A 20223-nucleotide genomic window follows, 5' to 3' on the forward strand; every position below is an offset into this window, starting at 1 on the left:
AAAATATTAAGTTTAATGAATGAACAAAAGTTTATATCGCCCATCGTGTGACTATTCCATGGAGTAGTCCTTGTGCCAGGCAGGCACGCTGGTCGCTCCGGTGGATCGGCGTTGACCTATCGCTGGTGCTGGTGGGCGTGTCACATCGGGCCCCAGTGGGGATGGGGCTCTCGGGCTTCCTAGGGCCGATGGTGGCGTCCGAAGGATCGCGCGCCTCGGTGTGCCTCGTCCTGGTGCTGCTGCCAGACGAAAACGTGGTGTCGTCTTGCGCCGGGGTGTGCATACTGACGTCAGTGCCGGCGTGGGGCCTCTTGGTCGTCGCAGATGTCACGGGTTGTCGGTTGTCGAGTCAGTGCAGGGTTGCGGTCGACTTACATGAAACGGGTGCAGGTATCAGTGATTCGGGTTGCTGTGTACAAAGAAGTCGGATCACATCATAGATAGACCGGGGTGGAGCTGGTGGCAGCTCCAGGTCATTGCGAACTGGTGCTAAACTTGCGCAGGAATTTCCTGTTCCCGAAGTGTGACTCTGCCCGAGCCAGAATCAGATTCTTGATCACGTATTGGTACGCCCTGTTGGCAGTGTAGGGCGCTCCACACAATACTGCCTGTCTTGTCCCATTTTTTTGGGTGGACCCATCCTGTCGATGTTCGGTTCTGTACGCGGTACTTGGTCCCCTACAGCAAGTGGTAGCGGAAGGCGTGCTTGGTGTGTTCTGCCCAGGTGTCGGCTGTGCGGATATGACGCTTTGCGGAGGGCCTCCTCTCCTCGCTTTCAGGGTCTCATGCCAAGTGTCATGCGGTTCTGGTATCTTCCCGGGAGGATAATTGGGATGAAATCGCGCATCGGGCGGCCGAAGACACACATTGCCGGGGAGATACTCTCGTGTCAGTGGTCAGGCGAGCACACGGTATTGGTAGTATCGCTCTCATTGTGCATCAGCGCGTCAGTGGCCAAGTTCTCCAACTGCGGGCTGGTGTTGTCCGTGATAAGTCGTTTCATTGTCTTAACTCCAATTCTCCGCGCGACAGTTGCTGTGAGGGGAAGGCCACCGATGACAAGCGGTGGTGTACGCCCCATCTGTGCAGGAAAATCCTGGTCTCATGGGTGGAGGTGAACTCCGGTCCCCCATCCGAGTTTCAGCGAGCTCTTCTGGTGTCCCGTACCGCACGTCACGGCGCGCCCAGCACGTAAGTGGTTTATGAGTCTCGGCGGCGCCACCCGTCGACTTTGAGATGATCGGCCAGTTCGAGTATCTGTCCACTGTCACAAGGTAGTGTGCAAACCCTGTGTGTACAAAGAAAAGTCCGGAGCACACTGCCTGAAAGGGTAAAACGACCGGAATAGGTGGAGTTGGTGGCGCTCCAGGCTGTGGATGGTGCCATCCGGTGGCAGTGTTCGCAAGTTTTTCCGAGTGGCGCTGATGTCGGCCGACATGCCTGGCCAGAATACGAGAGGATTCTGCACTCTCAGGGCGGTCATGCATTGATACGGTCATCATTGATACGCCCTGGTGGGCAGCGTGTAGGGCGCTCTGCCACGTGACACACGTCGCTAGGGGTCAGAGGGTGGTATGACTACTCGGTCCTTGTATAGGATCACGGTCCATCTGTCGATGTACGGTTCTCGGTACTGGTGATAGTCGTGAATTGTTCTCTGGCATCTCGATTTTTGAGTCGGGGATGTCGTTCATTGTCATTCCCTCCAATATGTGACATAAGGTCACACGCGTCGGTAGAGCTTTCCCTGACGCGATCCCATGTTACTGATCGCAATGATTCGAGGCCCGACGGCACACCCAGTGCCAGGTTGTCCTCGACGATGCATGTGTGGGGCAGATAGGTACCGGTCACGTCATGGAGCATCCGGCTCAGGCTTGTTTGGCGTGTAGGAGGGACAGGACGCCGGTGTGCGTGCTTGGCTTGGAGTGTGGGTCGCTATGGTGGCATTGTCATCTGGAAGGTTCATGAGTGGAGGTCGCGTGCCAAGGTTGCACAACGCGTGGCCTGCGCGACATGGCATCTGCCGCCTTGTTCTCTCATTCCCGGGATATGTATGATGGAAGCGATAACGCAGGGTCTTCTCCTTGGAGGTTCCTGAGGCGGGGGAAGCTGGGTATGTCGTCAAGTGCTCTGGTCCGAAAGGAGTTTCAGCAGTGGTTTGTGGTCTACCGCAACGATCAGGTTCTCGCAGCCTCATGCAATGAAGCAGCGCGCTTTGTCCAAGGCGTCCGTTGGCCTGGCAGTAGAGCTCCTCTGCCCCCCATGGGCGCGTATCTGGATTCTGGCCGCGTGTGTAAATTTGCTGCCGACTCAGGGTTATTTTCCATCCACTCAGTGCAGCAGAATGGTCTAACTGGCACGCATCGGCAGTGCTTTTGAAATTTGCTGCAATCGAGAATCCGATTTTCCCTCCATTCGACCAGTCCGTGCAGCAGGAATATGCATGTCTGGCTTAGTTTTGTCACATACGCGGACACCGTTTGAAGCAATCAGAATCCGATCCTTCGACCAGCGTCGTCACTGTTACCGGCGAATATGTCCTCAAATATGCGGACACCGACTGGATTCGATTTTCTTTGTAATGATCACGTCTTGCTCGACTCAAGGAATATGTCCTCGGTAACTCCATGGACTCATCTGGAAGCGTTCTGCCGACTTTTCAGGAGCTTCCGGAATGGCTGCATTCGTTCGGCCATACTAAAGGCGATTGTGGGCCACCGCGCGGTGGGTTTCATGGTTGACAAGCCCGAATCATGCACGATCTGGACGTCGGTCATGGTGATGGTTGACGCGGGTTGTGGGAAATCGGATATGGATTGCTTCCAGGTAGCGGCTGCACGGCCGCACGTCGGTCATGGTGATGGTGAAGCCCGCGAAGTCCACCGTGGGTGCCGCGCTGAAGACAAACTTCCTCCGGCTTGGCCATGGATGATTCCATTCCGGAGCCATATCCCAGCCATTGGACCGCCCTGAAGTAGCTCCCTCAGATCGGTGTCTGACCAATGTCCGCCCAGGAGCGCCTTGTCATCTTTACGCACTTGGTCTTGTTACCACGTCCGCGACGTATCTCATCGTATCGTCGTGAGTAACCGTCCCCCGATGCCATATACCCTTGTGGGGCAGATAGGTACCGGTAGCGCCCCCATGGAGTGATGAAGGTCGTCTTGTGGCGGTCGTCCTCGTGTAGGTACAGGACGCCATGGCAACCGTGCTCCATGCGATACGAACACGTCTTGCGCTTCCCGTTAGGTACGTGCCGTCTCGCCATGTGAACGGGGATTGGGTGTGGTGGGTCTAGTCCTTAATGGAACGCATGCTTGTTCCGAGTAGGCCTGAAAGTCGACGGTGCACGTCGCGGCTTGCCATTCTTTTTCGCGCAAATTACCATGCGGTGACACCATATCATCTGCGTGCCGCACGGGTACTTTCCAACACTTGCCGAGCCGAACGTCCTGGTCGAGGCCTGCTTTTACCTCATCTTGCCAATAATGTATGGCACACGGAGATGGGAGTGTGATGGGCAACCGGTGTCGCGTTTCTCACTGAGCATAAGACGTGAGTGGCGGGGCCGGCTCATTCCTCGGTGGTGAAGGCTGGTGGGCACGGCTAGAATGTGCTCTTAGCATACATCCTGAGTAAATGTGACTGTAGTGCCTCTCTGCTTTGGCCCTAGTCGCTGGTGATGGGGAGGCAATTTGCCAGGTTGGCTGGCAGGTCTGAGCTGCGCGGCAGTCGCACACTCTGAGGTCGTCAGATTCACCTCTCCATGTCGGGGAATCTGTCCGAGACTGGCATCTCCAGGTTCCATGCAGCCGCGTGGGAGAGGAATATGCGTGGTCTGAAGAGTCCGTCACATACGCGATTTGGCATGCGTCTCCTACCCTCCGAGCGTCGTCACTGTTACCTGCGAATCTGACTACCACGGCTCCGAGGATGCTGACCTTGTTATGTTTGCGGAATTCATGGTCATGGATACAGGTATGAGGTCCTCGGTACTCAGGCCCATTTGTTGGACGACTTTAATGTCAGACTGTGCAGCTCTGGCACCCCGTGTCTTCAAGCCCATGGCAGCGGGTAGGGCTACCGCTGCGGGTGTGTTTCAGGAGGTTAAAGCCCAGCGCTTTGTAATCCCTCAGCTTGTTGGTGAGAGTGAGGTTTAATGCATGGCTGCGGGTCGGATATGCGCTTCATCCAGCTTATCGCACATATCATCGTACAGGTGGTGAGCGAGGGGAAGCGTGCGCATTTCGTCCTCTGTGCTGGGCCATGGTGACCGTGCATAGCTCGACGAAGGCTGCCGTCTGCTCGTCGTACATCCCGCTCGGTCTCCTTTTAGATGGGGGTCTTGCCGACTGTACACCCAGGCATTTTACGCCTACTGTCGAGGTGATTCTAAGTGGTCACACTTCCGGCACGCTTTAATGATCCGTGGGTCCCAGCAAACTCGGCGCGTCTGGCGCGCCATTGAGGCGTTTCTGCCGTGGCCCACCTCGCCGCAGTAGATGGCATACCCCTTCGCTTCAGCCTTCCGTTTTTCCGGCCTGGCCTCCTGCTCTGGCGCGGACGTCCTGTCGCTTTTCCCTGGTCTGATACATTTGGGAACTACTGATCGCGTCCGTGCTCTGAGTGTCGTACAGGCAGGCGATGCCCAGCGTTTTCCCGAGACTCGCCTTGGCCTCAGATATCACTTATCATGTCCTTTTAATGGCATGTCATGGTTCTTCTCACTGAGTAGGTCAAGTTGTATTGCTTCTTGGTCCGCGATGCCACGTGGCAACATCACGTTGCGCATATATCTCTTCGGTGAAGTCGTTGACCCGATCGCACCCTGCCTTGGTGCACTTCACCCTTATACACTTCATACTTGCACGTGTCCGCCTGCCCCTACGCGGCGGGCGTTTGGAACGACCGAACGGGCTCCTCGTGTCACCTGCCGCATGTCTGACAGGGCCACTCGAGCTACCATCGTGTTCTCGGTCCGGGACGGCGAGCCGCCTCCATGGCGGCGAGGACGCGTCTTCTTCATCGCTGCCCACGCAGGCTCCGACCCGCCGCGGCGCGAGTGAGGTCCTTTCCTCAGCTCCTCCTCACAGCACTCCAGTAGCTGCGCGACTATGTCAGGTCCGACAAGCTTAGTACCTGTTTTGTATTCGCCTCCAGCGGGTTATGCGGAAGCATGACCAGGCCCTTCCGGCTCCCGCCAGTGCGCGGCTGGGCGGAGGGACGCTTGAGTTTCTCCATCTTGGCATCTATACAGAGCTGCCGCCCCTGGGGGCGGCGATCGTGCACAGTGGCGTGTATACTCAACATGGCGGCCACCACTGGCCGCCTCTGCGTGTGTAGCCATAGAGTCACAACCCTCGATCGGGCACTCTGCCTTCCACCGGCGCCATAGGAACAGCTATTCTGGAGTAAACGTTCTACCCTTTTACATCACGGTGATGCACACGTGTGTACAGGTGTCACTGGGGCGAAAGATTGGGTACAGAACCACCCGAGAAATCCAAACTCACCGTCGACGTTCTCGTGGTCCGTTTTCACCTCAGTCGTGTCCTCCTCAGCACCGACGATCTTTACTCGACTGCATCAAGTTGTTTGACCCTTATAAACCACCCTAAGAACAGAGTTCAATTTGTTCGACCACTCTTATTAGCGTGGAACGACACCCTTATAATCAATTTTATACAAGTATTGAACAGGGTTGAAACACCCACAACATCCCTGGCTCCAACAGGCATTGCGCATGCGCACTGGCACAGGGGACCGTCGATATGGAGAAGAACTTCGTTAGGGCATACAATGTTCCCGAGTGCTGATATTTGGAAATAAATTAAACCTCTGAACTTACAATAGCTGGCCCTGGCCCGTCGTGCCCGTGTGACATTTATTACACGAATACTCTTTAAATTAATAATTCATCTCTCTACGCGACGGAAACAATAGAAAAACCCGGGGTGTGATCCATCGCCATCGCTCGACTCTGTGTGGGATTTTTGTGGGATAACGAGTGGGTATAAACCAGTCTGGATGCTAGAAACCCTGATACATCACCCTTATACACCACCGTTATACACACCGTTATACACACTGTGCCACACACCGTTATACACCGTTATACACCACCCTTATACATCACCCTTATACACCACCGTTATACATCACCGTTATACACCACCCTTATAAATCACCCTTATACACCACCCTTATACATCACCCTGATACACCACCCTTTATACATCACCCTTATACATCACCCTTATACACCACCGTTATACACTCCCATACACCACCCTTATACATCACCCACCACCCTTATACACCACCCTTATACATCACCCTTATACACCACCCTTATACACCACCCTTATACACCACCGCCCCTTATACACCACCCTTATACATCACCCTTATACACCACCCTTATACACCGCACCGTTATACACCCTTATACACCACTCTTATACACCACTCTTATACACCACCCTTATACACCACCCTTATATGCATCACCCTTATACACGCACCCTTATACATCACCCTTATACACCACACTTATACACCACCCTTATACACCACCGTTATACATCACCCTTATACACCACCCTTATACATCACCCTTATACACCACCCTTATACATCACCCTTATACATCACCCTTATACACCACCCTTATACACCACCTTTATACACCACCGTTATACATCACCCTTTATACATCACACCTTATACACCACCCTTATACACCACCGTTATACACCACCCTTATACACCACTCTTATACACCACTCTTATACACCAATTTTTATACACCACCCTTATACATCACCCTTATACACCACCCTTATACATCCCACTCTTATACACCACTCTTATACACCACCCTTATACACCACCCTTTATACATCACCCTTATACATCACCCTTATACACCACTCTTATACATCACTCCTTTATACACCACCCTCTTATACATCACCCTTATACATCACCTCCTATACACCACCCTAATACATCACCCTTATTCACCACCCTTATACATACACCGCCCTTATACATCACCCTTATCATACATCACCTCATACATCACCCTTATACACCACCCTTAAACATCACCCTTTATACACCCTTATACATCACCCTTATACACCACCCTTAATACACCACCCTTATACATCGCCATATGCACCACCCTTATACATCACCCTTATACATCACCCTTATACATCATACACCCCTATTATACACCACCCTTATACATCACCCTTATACATCACCTCCTTATACACCAATTCTTATACATCACCCTTATACACCACCCTTATACATCACCCCATGGCCACCACCCTTATACATCACCCATATACACCGTTATACATCCACCCTAATACATCACCCTTATTCACCACCCTTATACACCGCCCTTATACATCACCCTTATACATCATCACCCTGATACATCACCCTTATACACCACCCTTAAACATCACCCTTATACACCACCCTTATACACCACCCTTATACACCACCCTTACACATCACCCTGATATGGCCACCCTAATCTTATACATCACCCTTATACACCACCCTTATACATCACCCTTATACATCACCCTTATACACCACCCTTATACACCACCCTTATGGCCACCACCCTTTATACACCACCGTTATACACCCTTATACACCACCCTTATACACCACCCTTATACACCACCCTTATACATCACCCTTATACACCACCCTTATACATCACCTCTCTTTATACACCACCCTTATACATCACCCTTATACACCACCCTTATACATCACCCTCTATACACCACCCTAATACATCACCCTTATTCACCACCCTTATACACCGCCCTCCTTATACATACACCCTTATACACCAGCCTCGTTATACATCACCCTTATACACCACCCTTATACATCACCCCTTGATAGCACCACCCTTAGTACAATTCACCCTTATACACCACCCTTACACATCCACCTCTTATACACCACCCTTATACACCACCCTTATACATCAATTCTTATACACCACCCTTTATACATCACCCTTATATCACCACCCCCTTATACACCACCCTTATATTAATCACCCTCTTATACACCACCCTTATACAATTCAATTATTCACCACCCTTATACACCGCCTCATCACCCTTATACACCACCCTTATACACCACCCTTATACATCACCCTGTATACACCACCCTTATACACCACCCTTATACATCACCCATACACCACCCTTATACATCAACTATGCACCACCCTTATACATCACCCTTTTACACCACCCTTACATCACCGCTTATGCACCACCACCCTTATACATCACTCCTTTATACACCAATTCTTTATACATCACCCTTATGCACCACCCTTTATACACCACCCTTATACACCACCCTTATTACATCACCCTTATACATCACCCTTATACACCACCACATATACATCACCCTTATACACCACCCTAATACATCACCCTTATACACCACCCTTATACATCACCCTTATACACCACCTTATTCATCACCCTATATTACCCACCTCTATACATCACCCTTATACATCACCCTTATACACCACCCTTATACATCCACCCTTATACACCACCCTTATACATCACCCTTATACATCACCTTATACACCACCCTTATACATCACCCTTATGCACCAATTCTTATACACATCACCCTTATACACCACCCTTATACACCACCCTTATACATCACCCTTATACACCAATTGTCTACCTTATACATCACCCTTATACACCACCCTGATACACCACCCTTATACACCACCCCCATACATCACCCTATAGTGAACACCACCCCTTCTATACATCACCCTTATACATCACCAGGTTATACACCACTCCTTGAGCATAGCATCACCCTTATACATCACCCTGATATCACCCTTATAGCACCAATTCCTTATACATCACTCACCTTATGCACCACCCTTATACACCACCCTTATACACCACCCTTATACATCACCCTTATACAATCACCCTTATACACCACCCTTATAATAATCACCCTTATACACCAATTCCCACACCACCCTTATACATCACCTTCTTATACACCACTCCTTATACACCTACCCTTTATACATCACCCTTATACACCACCCTTGATACATCACCCTCTATGCACCACCCTTATACACCACCCTTATACATCACCAAGAGAAATGTTCCGCGTACACCACTCCTTATACATCAATTCCTTATGCACCACCCTTATACACCACCCTTATACACCACCCTTATACATCACCCTTATACATAGACCACCTATACAATTCACCCTTATACTTCACCCTTATACACCACTCTTATACACCACCCTTATACACCAATTTCTTATACATCACCCTTAGTACAATTCACCCTTATACATCTACCCTTATAGTTATCACCCTTATACACCACCATTATACGGAGGATGACACCCTTATACACCAATCCCTAATACATCACCCTTATACACCACCCTTATACATCTACCCTTATACACCACCCTTATACATCACCCTTATACATCACCCTTATACATCACCCTTATACATCACCCTTATACACCACCCTTTATACATCACCCTTAAGTACACCACCCTTATACACCAATTCCTTATACACCAATTCTTATACACCACCCTTATACATCACCCTTATACATCACCCTTATACACCACTCTTATACATCACCCTTATACACCACCCTTATACATCACCCTTTATGCACCACCCTTATACATCACCCTTATACACCACCCTTATACATCACCCTTATACAGCATCACCCTTATACACCACCATTATACATCACCCTTATACACCACCCTATATATACATCACTTCCTTATACACCACCCTTATACATCACCCTTATACACTACACACCCTTTATACATCACCTTGCTATTACCCACCCTTATACATCACCCTTATACATCACCTTATACACCACCCTTATTATTATCACCCTTATACACCACCCTTATACATCACCTCTTATACATCACCCTTATACACCACCCTTTATACATCACCTCTTTATACAACCACCTTATACATCACTGTAACCTTATACAACCACCCTTGATACATCACCCTTTCCATAACACCACCCTTATACATCACCCTTATACACCACCCTTATACATCACCCTTATACATCACCCTTATACATCACCCTTATACACCACCCTTATACATCACCCTTATACACCACCCTTATACACCACCCTTATACACCACCCTTATACACCACCCTTATACATCACCCTTATACATCACCCTTATACACCACCCTTATACATCACCCTTATACACCACCCTTATACATCACCCTTATACACCACCCTTATACATCACCCTTATACACCACCCTAATACATCACCCTTATTCACCACCCTTATACACCGCCCTTATACATCACCCTTATACATCACCCTTATACATCACCCTTATACACCACCCTTAAACATCACCCTTATACACCACCCTTATACACCACCCTTATACACCACCCTTACACATCACCCTTATACACCACCCTTATACACCACCCTTATACACCACCCTTATACACCACCCTTATACATCACCCTTATACACCACCCTTATACACCACCCTTATACATCACCCTTATACACCACCCTTATACACCACCCTTATACACCACCCTTATACACCACCCTTATACATCACCCTTATACACCACCCTTATACACCACCCTTATACATCACCCTTATACACCACCCTTATACATCACCCTTATGCACCGCCCTTATACACCACCCTTATACACCACCCTTATACACCACCCTTATACATCACCCTTATACATCACCCTTATACACCACCCTTATACATCACCCTTATACACCACCCTTATACATCACCCTTATGCCCCACACCCTTATACACCACCATACACCACCCTTATACATCACTCTTATACACCACCCTTTATATACACACTTATACACCACCCTTTTATACATCACCCCCCTTATACACCACCCTTATACATCACCCTTATACACCACCCTAATACATCACCCTTATTCACCACCCTTTATACACCGCCCTTATCCTCTAATGCGTGGCCACGGGCAGACCCCTCTCAAACCATGTTTTCTTACTGGAAGATGTACTGGAAGGGGGAGGAAAAATAAATAAATAAACAACGTCAATGTTCTGAAATCTTTCTCTCTCAAACCATGTTTTCTTACTGGAGAGGAGGCTGGAAGTGGCGAGACACGTGACACATGGACCTGCAATGTTCATTGTTTTCAGAATTCTGAGACACAGCACAACACCGATTAAAGACGGGAGTGTGGTAAATGTAGATTTTCGTAGATCTGGGAAAGCTTTTCACGAGTAAAATGTGCTTTGATAAAAATTAAAGACGGTTTTTGAGCGATACCACGTGAGAACGTGATGACGTCATCGGAACGGAACTTGCCGCCATTTCCGTACGTGAGAAGCGGAGTCAACGGGAACAGACTTCTCACCACGTGTTGCTGGTCACGGTGTTTGAAGGAAAAGATCGTCGGTGTTGATACAGGAGGCCTCAACACGTGCAAGTCTTTGCTCCCTTCACCTTCCAGGTCGTTCACCATTCCCTCGGTTTTCCTTCTCAACACACACAGTGATGAACCGAAATGGAGGACGGCAGCGACGTCGTTTATTACGGCAAGTACTGGGGTTTCTTCAGGGTGGGGAATCCAATTATCGGATTTCCCGCCAAATTACTCGTCGCTTCGCTGATGTATTTAATGAAATGACTTCATGTTGTTCTTCATGAACATTCTGCTCGATTCACTCTCGATCATTAACCCGAGGCCATGTTCCATCTGCTCGTTAGTCAGCTCACATCATCTTCTTCATCCATCCTTACTGATGATATTGATAGACGAGCAAATACAACCCGTCACTTCGCTGAGGGAAATATTAAGTTGGGGAGAAAGGGAGAGGGAAGGGGAGAGAGGGGGGGAGGAGAAGGGGAGGGAGGGGATAGAGAGAGAGGAGGCAGGGGAGAGAAGGGGAGTGAAGGAGGGGGAGGGTAGAGGGAGGGGTAAAAGAGGAGGGAGGGGGAGAAGAGGAGGGGAGGGAGGGAGAGAAGAGTTGGGAGGAGGGTTGGAGAAGAGGGAGGGGAGGATAGAGAGAGGAGGGGGAGGGATGGGAAGCGGCCATTTTAGTTGTATAAAAACCCAATGTTGAATACGTCCTCAAACATGTCTCGGACACGCATTCACCGATGTTGTTCAAACTTGGTAAATAGATAATAAATGATGGATTACATGTGAACGTCATTTTATCTCGAGATCAGATCCAAAATGGCCGACTGGCAGCCATTTTTTTTTTACTTAAACTTGTCCCCAACCATTTCTCAGACTTGCTTGCTCTGATTCTATTCAAACTTGGCAAAACGACATCACACAATGACAAACACATGTAACTCATTTTATTTTTCAATCTGATCAAAGATGGCCGACTGTGACTGTGACTGTGATTCACACCAGGGTCAAGTGACCTGGTCTGAATCCAAATTGATGATCGGAAATCAAACCATTTGAGAAGAGGAAGGATTTGATGTCTGAAGCGATGATGGATTCCAGAACCTTGCTGATGATTGGAAGCAGACTGATTGGTCTGTAGTTGCAGGGATCTGTTTTTACACCTATTTTATACAGAGCGGTAATGTTTGCAGATTTCTCTAATACCTTCAAAGTTCCCCGATATCCCGATATTGTTCCCCTTCAAAGGACATTGGTGGACATTCTTGATGGTGACTGTGGTTGCAACATTTGTAGCAGTTGTGTGAGGTGGTTGGCGAGCGGCCGACGACCCCCGGCACCGGAACAATATTATTATAAGTTTAGTTAAATAATTCCGTCCTGTTCCGTCCTGACGGAGCCGGAAGTCGAGTCGGCCCGACCGATCGCCCGGAATATAGATCGCCGCCCGGATAAGTCTGAGCGACGGGTCCTGGTACAAGAACAGAAATACGCCAATGGGCAGATCACGTGGGGTAGGGTCGATTGCCAATCTTCAATGTACCTAAATACCCTATATGATCCAACAACAACGTGATCCAACTACCAGGGTATTCCACCCTCGACGGAACTCGTATGGAACAAACCGCTGAGGCGAGCCTGTCCCGTACGCGGTTCCGAGCGGCTTAATCGCCGAGAACCGTCGGTCCAAATGTCCCCCTTTTACGGCAAACCAACAGCTTTCTAACTACCAACACACGAAATGCTCAGTCAATGAAAGAATCGACGCGACGAGCTGAAAACATTTCACAATTGGGGTATTTATTAATAACTAGTGCGTTCCCGTAAAAAAATAATAATAAAAGAAAAATTGTAAATAAATATTCAAACCACGAGCAACAAACAACAACCACACAGGCCGTTTCTTCGCTCTCGCGTGCCCGTACGTGCGTGGCTCGGGAATTCGCATATTATTCACAGTTACGATTATTCGCAATTTAGTTTTAATACCCAATTATTCAATTAGCACCAACGTATTTTACCTTTTCGCAATGTCGTGGCAAGGAAAAACAAAAAGAGAAGAGAAGAGAGAGAAAAAATTTCCTTCCTGGTTCGGAGCATACGAGCACTCTGATGTTACCGAAATTTATACACCGTCTAATCTGAAAACGATCATAACTTACGGCATTGTGTTTATCTATAAATGCGCATAAGAAATCGAGAAATTATTAGAATACACGAAGTCATCACTATCCGGAAGCCCGTACGTTGTAACCCGTAATGAGGATGCGACTGAGCTTCCTTTCCTCATCGGCCACGCCCACGCAACAACGTGTCTTGTCATTGGTTAGGTAAATAAATGGCCTTAACTTGGGAAGCACTTGTCCTATTAATATCAAACCTTGAAAAGGCACATCCTCAGGTCCCCAGCAATATACCTGGCAAGTTTCAATTAGATCGGACCAGTGGTTGTCGAGAAACAGCGGTCACACACACACACACACACACACACACACACACACACACACACACACACACACACACACACACACACACACACACACACACACACACACACACACACACACACACACACATACACACACACACATACACACAAACACACACACACACACAGACACACACACACACACACACACACACAGATTGCTGGAATTATAGATAGATAATGGGGAACTCGGGAAGCACGTAAGAGCAGAACTATACCAATTTTACAAAATGCAATGCAAAGATTTACAGCACACAAAGCACTTAACAATTTCCTACTTATTAGACTGGCCCACGGACGCACACACACACACCCAATAAATGGTGGCTTAGGCCTTTAATAATGTGCTCCAACTCGGAGGGACAGATGAGCTGAAACTCAGAACCTATCTTGAACCTCTCCACCTCGTGTGGTCTTCAACTTGTTCGGACCAGGGCTCCAGCGAGAATGAGCTGGACCCAATCGCCGTGAGCCACGATCCTTCCCGAGCTCCAGCGAATCGTCCCGCGCTTCTCAACACGTGCTGGTGAGACGAGGCGCCGATCCTTCCCGTCGATGCGCCGCTTCCCCGAGGAACCACTTCCAAGATGAGGTCGATGAGTCGCACCAAGCCGGGAACCAAACGGAGAACAAAGAGCTCCACGAACCAAGAAGAAGAAGAAGAACCCACCATTCGCAGCTCGAGCCGAGCAACCGGCTCAACTTTCTTGCAAACAAAGCAGCTCTCTAAAAAGCCTACCGAGCCAAGCAGGATCCGAAGCTCTGCTGAACAACTCCTCTGCAGAAGCAAAAAGCTTCCGAAAGCCTCAACCCTAACCCGAGTCAAACAGGACCCGAAGGTCTGCTGAACGACCAGAGAAAGCCTTCACAAGGCCTCTCCCACTCTCTCAACTCTCTCACTCCGAACCAAGAAAGGATCTCTTCTTTATCCTTCTCCGCACCCCTCCCCCGCGCCCGGCGTGACTCATGCCCTTGTGATCCATCCCCCGCTCAACCACTGGTGGGAGGGAGTTGTTGACGTCATGAATAATGGGACGGCAGGGCTCTTCTTCCTCTTCGCAGAAGAGGGGGAGAGACGTCTCCATTGTTCGCTCCCTAACTATTAAATCGATCCGCAGCGCATCTAATCAATTTCTGAACATTTGAACAATGGAAGGTGAGCTATCTAGGGAATAAGCACTTATCGACATAGTTGACGAAAGGAACCTGCTTGTTGTGTGCAATCGAATTCCAAATTCGTAACAATATCATTCTCTGTTTTGTTGCTATGCCACACAATAGCTCACACAGTCGTTGCTAGGATGCAGTGCTTACGTCATCAACACGGCCGACATGAGCTTCTCTTACTATTTGTAGATCTGTGAAATGTCATTTTCACATCTTCACAAGGAGTAGACTTATAAGCTGGATGTTTTTTTCTCAACATGTAAAGACGACGTAAACGGTGTATTTATATCACTCGTAATATGCTCATCTCCTTTCTCAAAGCTGCAAAAGTTTGATTTGGAAATCAATATTGGTGGCACATCTAGATTTTCGTAGATCTGTCAGCATTTAAGGAGTAAAATGGACCATGGGAAGATGAGAGGAGGTTTTTGAGTGATACAATGGGGGGAAAAGTGATGACATAATCTGAGTTCCTGATAACAAGTGCAATAAATAAATGATCACGTGATCTACGTGTGCTGGATCACGATTGTGGATTTTATTCCGACTGCGCGTAATACACTTGCATGTTAAGCCTGCTCTGCACTTCCTGTTCAACAGGACCAGGAGAAACCAACGGCGTGGAAATGCACCAGGACTGCAGAAAGAAGGTTTCTTCGCACAGCCGTCTTTTCCCGAGATGTCTCAATACGTGAGCCACATTCTGGACCTGAGCTCCCAGTATGGAGGATACAATTTCATCAACACCCTGGTGGGTCCACCAAGAATATTTTCCCTCTCCAGGTCCATCATGCACGCGACCGTGCCGAGAACATCCAGGACATGGTGTGACCGCTTGTCCCGATGTACACCTGGACATTGTCCCAAGAATCCCGAGTGGTTTAAAAGCCAGGATTTCATCGAGTTACTTTTCGATGAGCCAGTCTTCCCGACCAAGGTCTCGATCTTGGTGTCGTCCCCCCCTGGATATGTGGTTCGGATTCTGGCCAGGTCCTGGGATGAAGGTGAAGAGTCTGCTGTGTACAGGTACCAATGACCCTTTTCGTTTAAATCTCCAACGACTTTTAAAGTGTTTATGCTCATGAGTCCAAAAGGGATGAAATGACCAATTATCGTTTGTTTTGGGAGTATGTTGAGCCTCTGACAGGTCTTACATGATGATAACGGGATTTCAAAAACATCTTCGTTATATAAATGGATTAGTTACCTTTTTTGTAACCAGGTTTTTGTAACCAGATTAGTTACCTGGAATTGTATGACATGAGCCACACCCTAATACATAATGTCTACTTCATGGTAAAATCAAAAGGACACTCCTCAAAAAGTTACATTTGGTGATGAACGATGCAGGTGGCGGACGCTGTGGTCTGGCTCTGTGGACACCAATCTTCAACCGAACGACGCTTTCACATTTTCCCCAATGATACAACCACCGGGTTTTGCGACGAATGTCCTCCGTCTGGAGTTCAATGGCTCCCTGAGCGCTTACCCCATGGAACCGACCACTGTTGTTCTGTACGGTGTCCCAGTGGACATTATGCAACTGAAGAAGAGCAACAATGAAGATGTTGCTGAGTCAGATAGACTTCGGCAGAAACAAAACAGGATGGAAAGAAAGAGGAGACGAGATCTGGTCAAACAGATGGAGGAAGAAAGGAGGGCAAACAAAGAGGAAGGGAAGATTTCCCCCTTCACAAAAAATGGATATTTTGACATTTTACCTTTTGAGGTGAGTATGTGAACCCCTACTATGTATGTTTGATGAGTGTGAGTATGTGAACCCCTACTATGTATGTTTGATGAGTGTGAGTATGTGAACCTCTACTATGTGTGTTTGATGAGTGTGAGTCTGTGAACCCCTACTATGTGTGTTTGATGAGTGTGAGTATGTGAACCCCTACTATGTGTGTTTGATGAGTGTGAGTATGTGAACCCCTACTATGTGTGTTTGATGAGTGTGAGTATGTGAACCCCTACTATGTGTGTTTGATGAGTGTGAGTATGTGAACCCCTACTATGTGTGTTTGATGAGTGTGAGTCTGTGAACCCCTACTATGTGTGTTTGATGAGTGTGAGTATGTGAACCCCTACTATGTGTGTTTGATGAGTGTGAGGATGTGAACCCCGACCATGTATGTTTGATGAGTGTGAGTATGTGAACCCCTACTATGTGTGTTTGATGAGTGTGAGTATGTGAACCCCTACTATGTGTGTTTGATGAGTGTGAGTATGTGAACCCCTACTATGTATGTTTGATGAGTGTGAGTATGTGAACCCCTACTATGTGTGTTTGATGAGTGTGAGTATGTGAACCCCTACTATGTGTGTTTGATGAGTGTGAGTATGTGAACCCCTACTATGTATGTTTGATGAGTGTGAGTATGTGAACCCCGACCATGTATGTTTGATGAGTGTGAGTATGTGAACCCCGACCATGTATGTTTGATTAGTGTAAGTATGTGAACCCCTTCTATGTATGTTTGATGAGTGTGAGGATGTGAACCCCGACCATGTATGTTTGATGAGTGTGAGTATGTGAACCCCGACCATGTATGTTTGATGAGTGTGAGTATGTGAACCCCTACTATGTATGTTTGATGAGTGTGAGGATGTGAACCCCGACCATGTATGTTTGATGAGTGTGAGTATGTGAACCCCTACTATGTATGTTTGATGAGTGTGAGTATGTGAACCCCTACTATGTATGTTTGATGAGTGTGAGTATGTGAACCCCTACTATGTATGTTTGATGAGTGTGAGTATGTGAACCCCTACTATGTATGTTTGATGAGTGTGAGTATGTGAACCCCTACTGTGTATGTTTGATTAGTGTGAGTATGTGAACCCCTACTATGTATGTTTGATGATTGTATGTGAACCCCTACTATGTATGTTTGATGAGTGTGAGTATGTGAACCCCTACTTTCTATGTTTGATGAGTGTATGTGAACCCCTACTATGTATGTTTGATGAGTGTAAGTATGTGAACCCCTACTATGTATGTTTGATTGGTGTGAGTATGTGAACCCCTACTATGTATGTTTGATTAGTGTGAGTATGTGAACCCCCTACTATGTATGTTTGATGAGTGTGAGTATGTGAACCCCTACTATGTATGTTTGATTAGTGTGAGTATGTGAACCCCCTACTATGTATGTTTGATGAGTGTGAGTATGTGACCCCCTACTATGTATGTTTGATGAGTGTGAGTATGCGAACCCCCTACTATGTATGTTTAATGAGTGTGAGTATGTGAACCCCCTACTATGTATGTTTGATGAGTGTGAGTATGTGAACCCCTACTATGTATGTTTAATGAGTGTGAGTATGTGAACCCCCTACTATGTATGTTTGATGAGTGTGAGTATGTGAATCTTTTCTTCTTCTTTTCAGAATGGTTTCAGACGATGGCGTCAACAATGAAATGGCTGTCCAAGTCTGTTTGTGTTTGGAAGTCCTTGATGGCTTCACTCGTGGTTACCTGGGTTGTTTTGAGGGTTACTGGTGTTTCATTTGATGGACATCCTTGACTATCTGGACAGTGACAGCGAGTCAGGTTGATGCACTGATAATTCAATCGATGTTTTTTTGTTGCATCCTTACTTCCACGACAGATTATAGAAATTATTTTATCTCACCTGACGCTCCCTGAGCTGTGCTGTCTCGCTCAAAGCAGCCGTACCCTGCGCGACCACTGCTACAACTCTTCCCTGTATAAACACTTGGACCTCAAGCCTTACTGGCCATCTCTCTGCGAGGAGGACCTTCTATCTTTGAAGCCTCGTCTCACCTACACACGCTCGCTCAGTCTCTCGTGGACCGGAAACAATGGTGGTTTCAGTCCTACACTCCTCACAAAGTGAGTAATTCAATGCAAAGTTAGTAATCTACGGCCTGGGTTTTAGTGAACCCTCTCCACCTCTCCGTCTCCACAGTAGCAAATAGGGGTCGATGTAAGTTGGTTTTGAAGTTCGTCTTGTCTCTCACTGCTTTGTTTAAAACACCGTCCCAATGTCTTCCTATGGTACCTTTTCAGTTTCCTGGGTGGGTTTGCTGAGTACCTACTGCACCTGGAGCTCGCAAATTGCCATTGGATGACATACGAATGCTTGGACTCTATTTCCATGCTCTGCCAAAATCTTCGCCACCTGGACCTGTCGTCGTGTGACCAAATACCACCCGGGAATTCAAACAGCTCTCGTCCTTGCGGAGGCTGCAACGCCTCGTCCTGTACCGAACGCGGATCAATGTGAGCTGTTCACCGACTTTATGTTCGTTTTACTCTCTCGCAATTTTGTCATTCATAAAACCATTGTCAGTAAATCTTGATTTTTCTCTCTCGTTGTGTGTGCTCCGTGGATGGGAAGGGGATTATTTTAACCAGTGTTAAAGGATGACATTGTACCCCCATCTTGTTTCAGACGGAGAGTCTCCTGTGGATCACTTCCAAGTGCACAGAATTGAGGCATCTCAACTTCGCAGTCTGTTCTCAGGTATGTACACCTCTTTGTCCCACCGCAGAGGTGTTTTACAGTCAAATGATTTCTGTACTATTGTGAAGAGAAATTGATTCACTTCCTGCTTGGGATGAGTTCATCTGATTTGTTTTCATATTTCGTTTCCTCGTCACATAAACATAAACACGGTCGATGTGTGGTTATGATTCATGACGATGAGCTCCAGGTGCTGCTTATCCCTGCATCGAATCCGTGGTTGTAATTCACGCAGTAAAAAATCCCCTTAGAACCTTAATCACTGCAAAAATAAAGGAAACGAGAGCAAGGTCGATGGCTCGCCATCTCAAACCCAAAGCAAAGTTGAAAGATTTCACAAAGTTCCACCACAAATGACCCAACGTCAAATTTTGATTTAAATATTTTTCCATTTTGATGTCTATGACTCAAAGTTCCCATCCCGAGGCACTAACCGGGGAACAAATCGAAAGGATTTTGTTTCGTATTTCACGCCTTCCACCAATGTTTATTGTATGTCCCAAGCTTCATCG

General features: G+C 47.6%; 1 protein-coding gene and 1 long non-coding RNA gene across 2 annotated transcripts in view; one reads left to right on the plus strand and one right to left on the minus strand.

The window, feature by feature from the left end:
• LOC147008251 (uncharacterized) overlaps positions 1–20223 on the minus strand; it is a 298248-nt gene that overhangs the window by 77750 nt on the left and 200275 nt on the right. The window lies entirely within an intron of this gene.
• Positions 11308–19742, plus strand: LOC147008253 (F-box/LRR-repeat protein 4-like). The gene is made up of 6 exons (XM_085865197.1): positions 11308–11738; positions 15819–16244; positions 16569–16947; positions 18833–19077; positions 19255–19467; positions 19640–19742. Exons 1-6 carry the CDS (start codon positions 11698–11700, stop codon positions 19680–19682), a joined length of 1347 nt encoding a protein of 448 aa, XP_085721323.1. The 5' UTR covers positions 11308–11697; the 3' UTR covers positions 19683–19742.

Source organism: Eptatretus burgeri, chromosome 20 (genome assembly GCF_056783735.1).
Source record: "Eptatretus burgeri isolate ZD-2024b chromosome 20, Ebu_testis_v1, whole genome shotgun sequence".
Classification (NCBI taxonomy): Eukaryota; Metazoa; Chordata; class Myxini; order Myxiniformes; family Myxinidae; genus Eptatretus; species Eptatretus burgeri.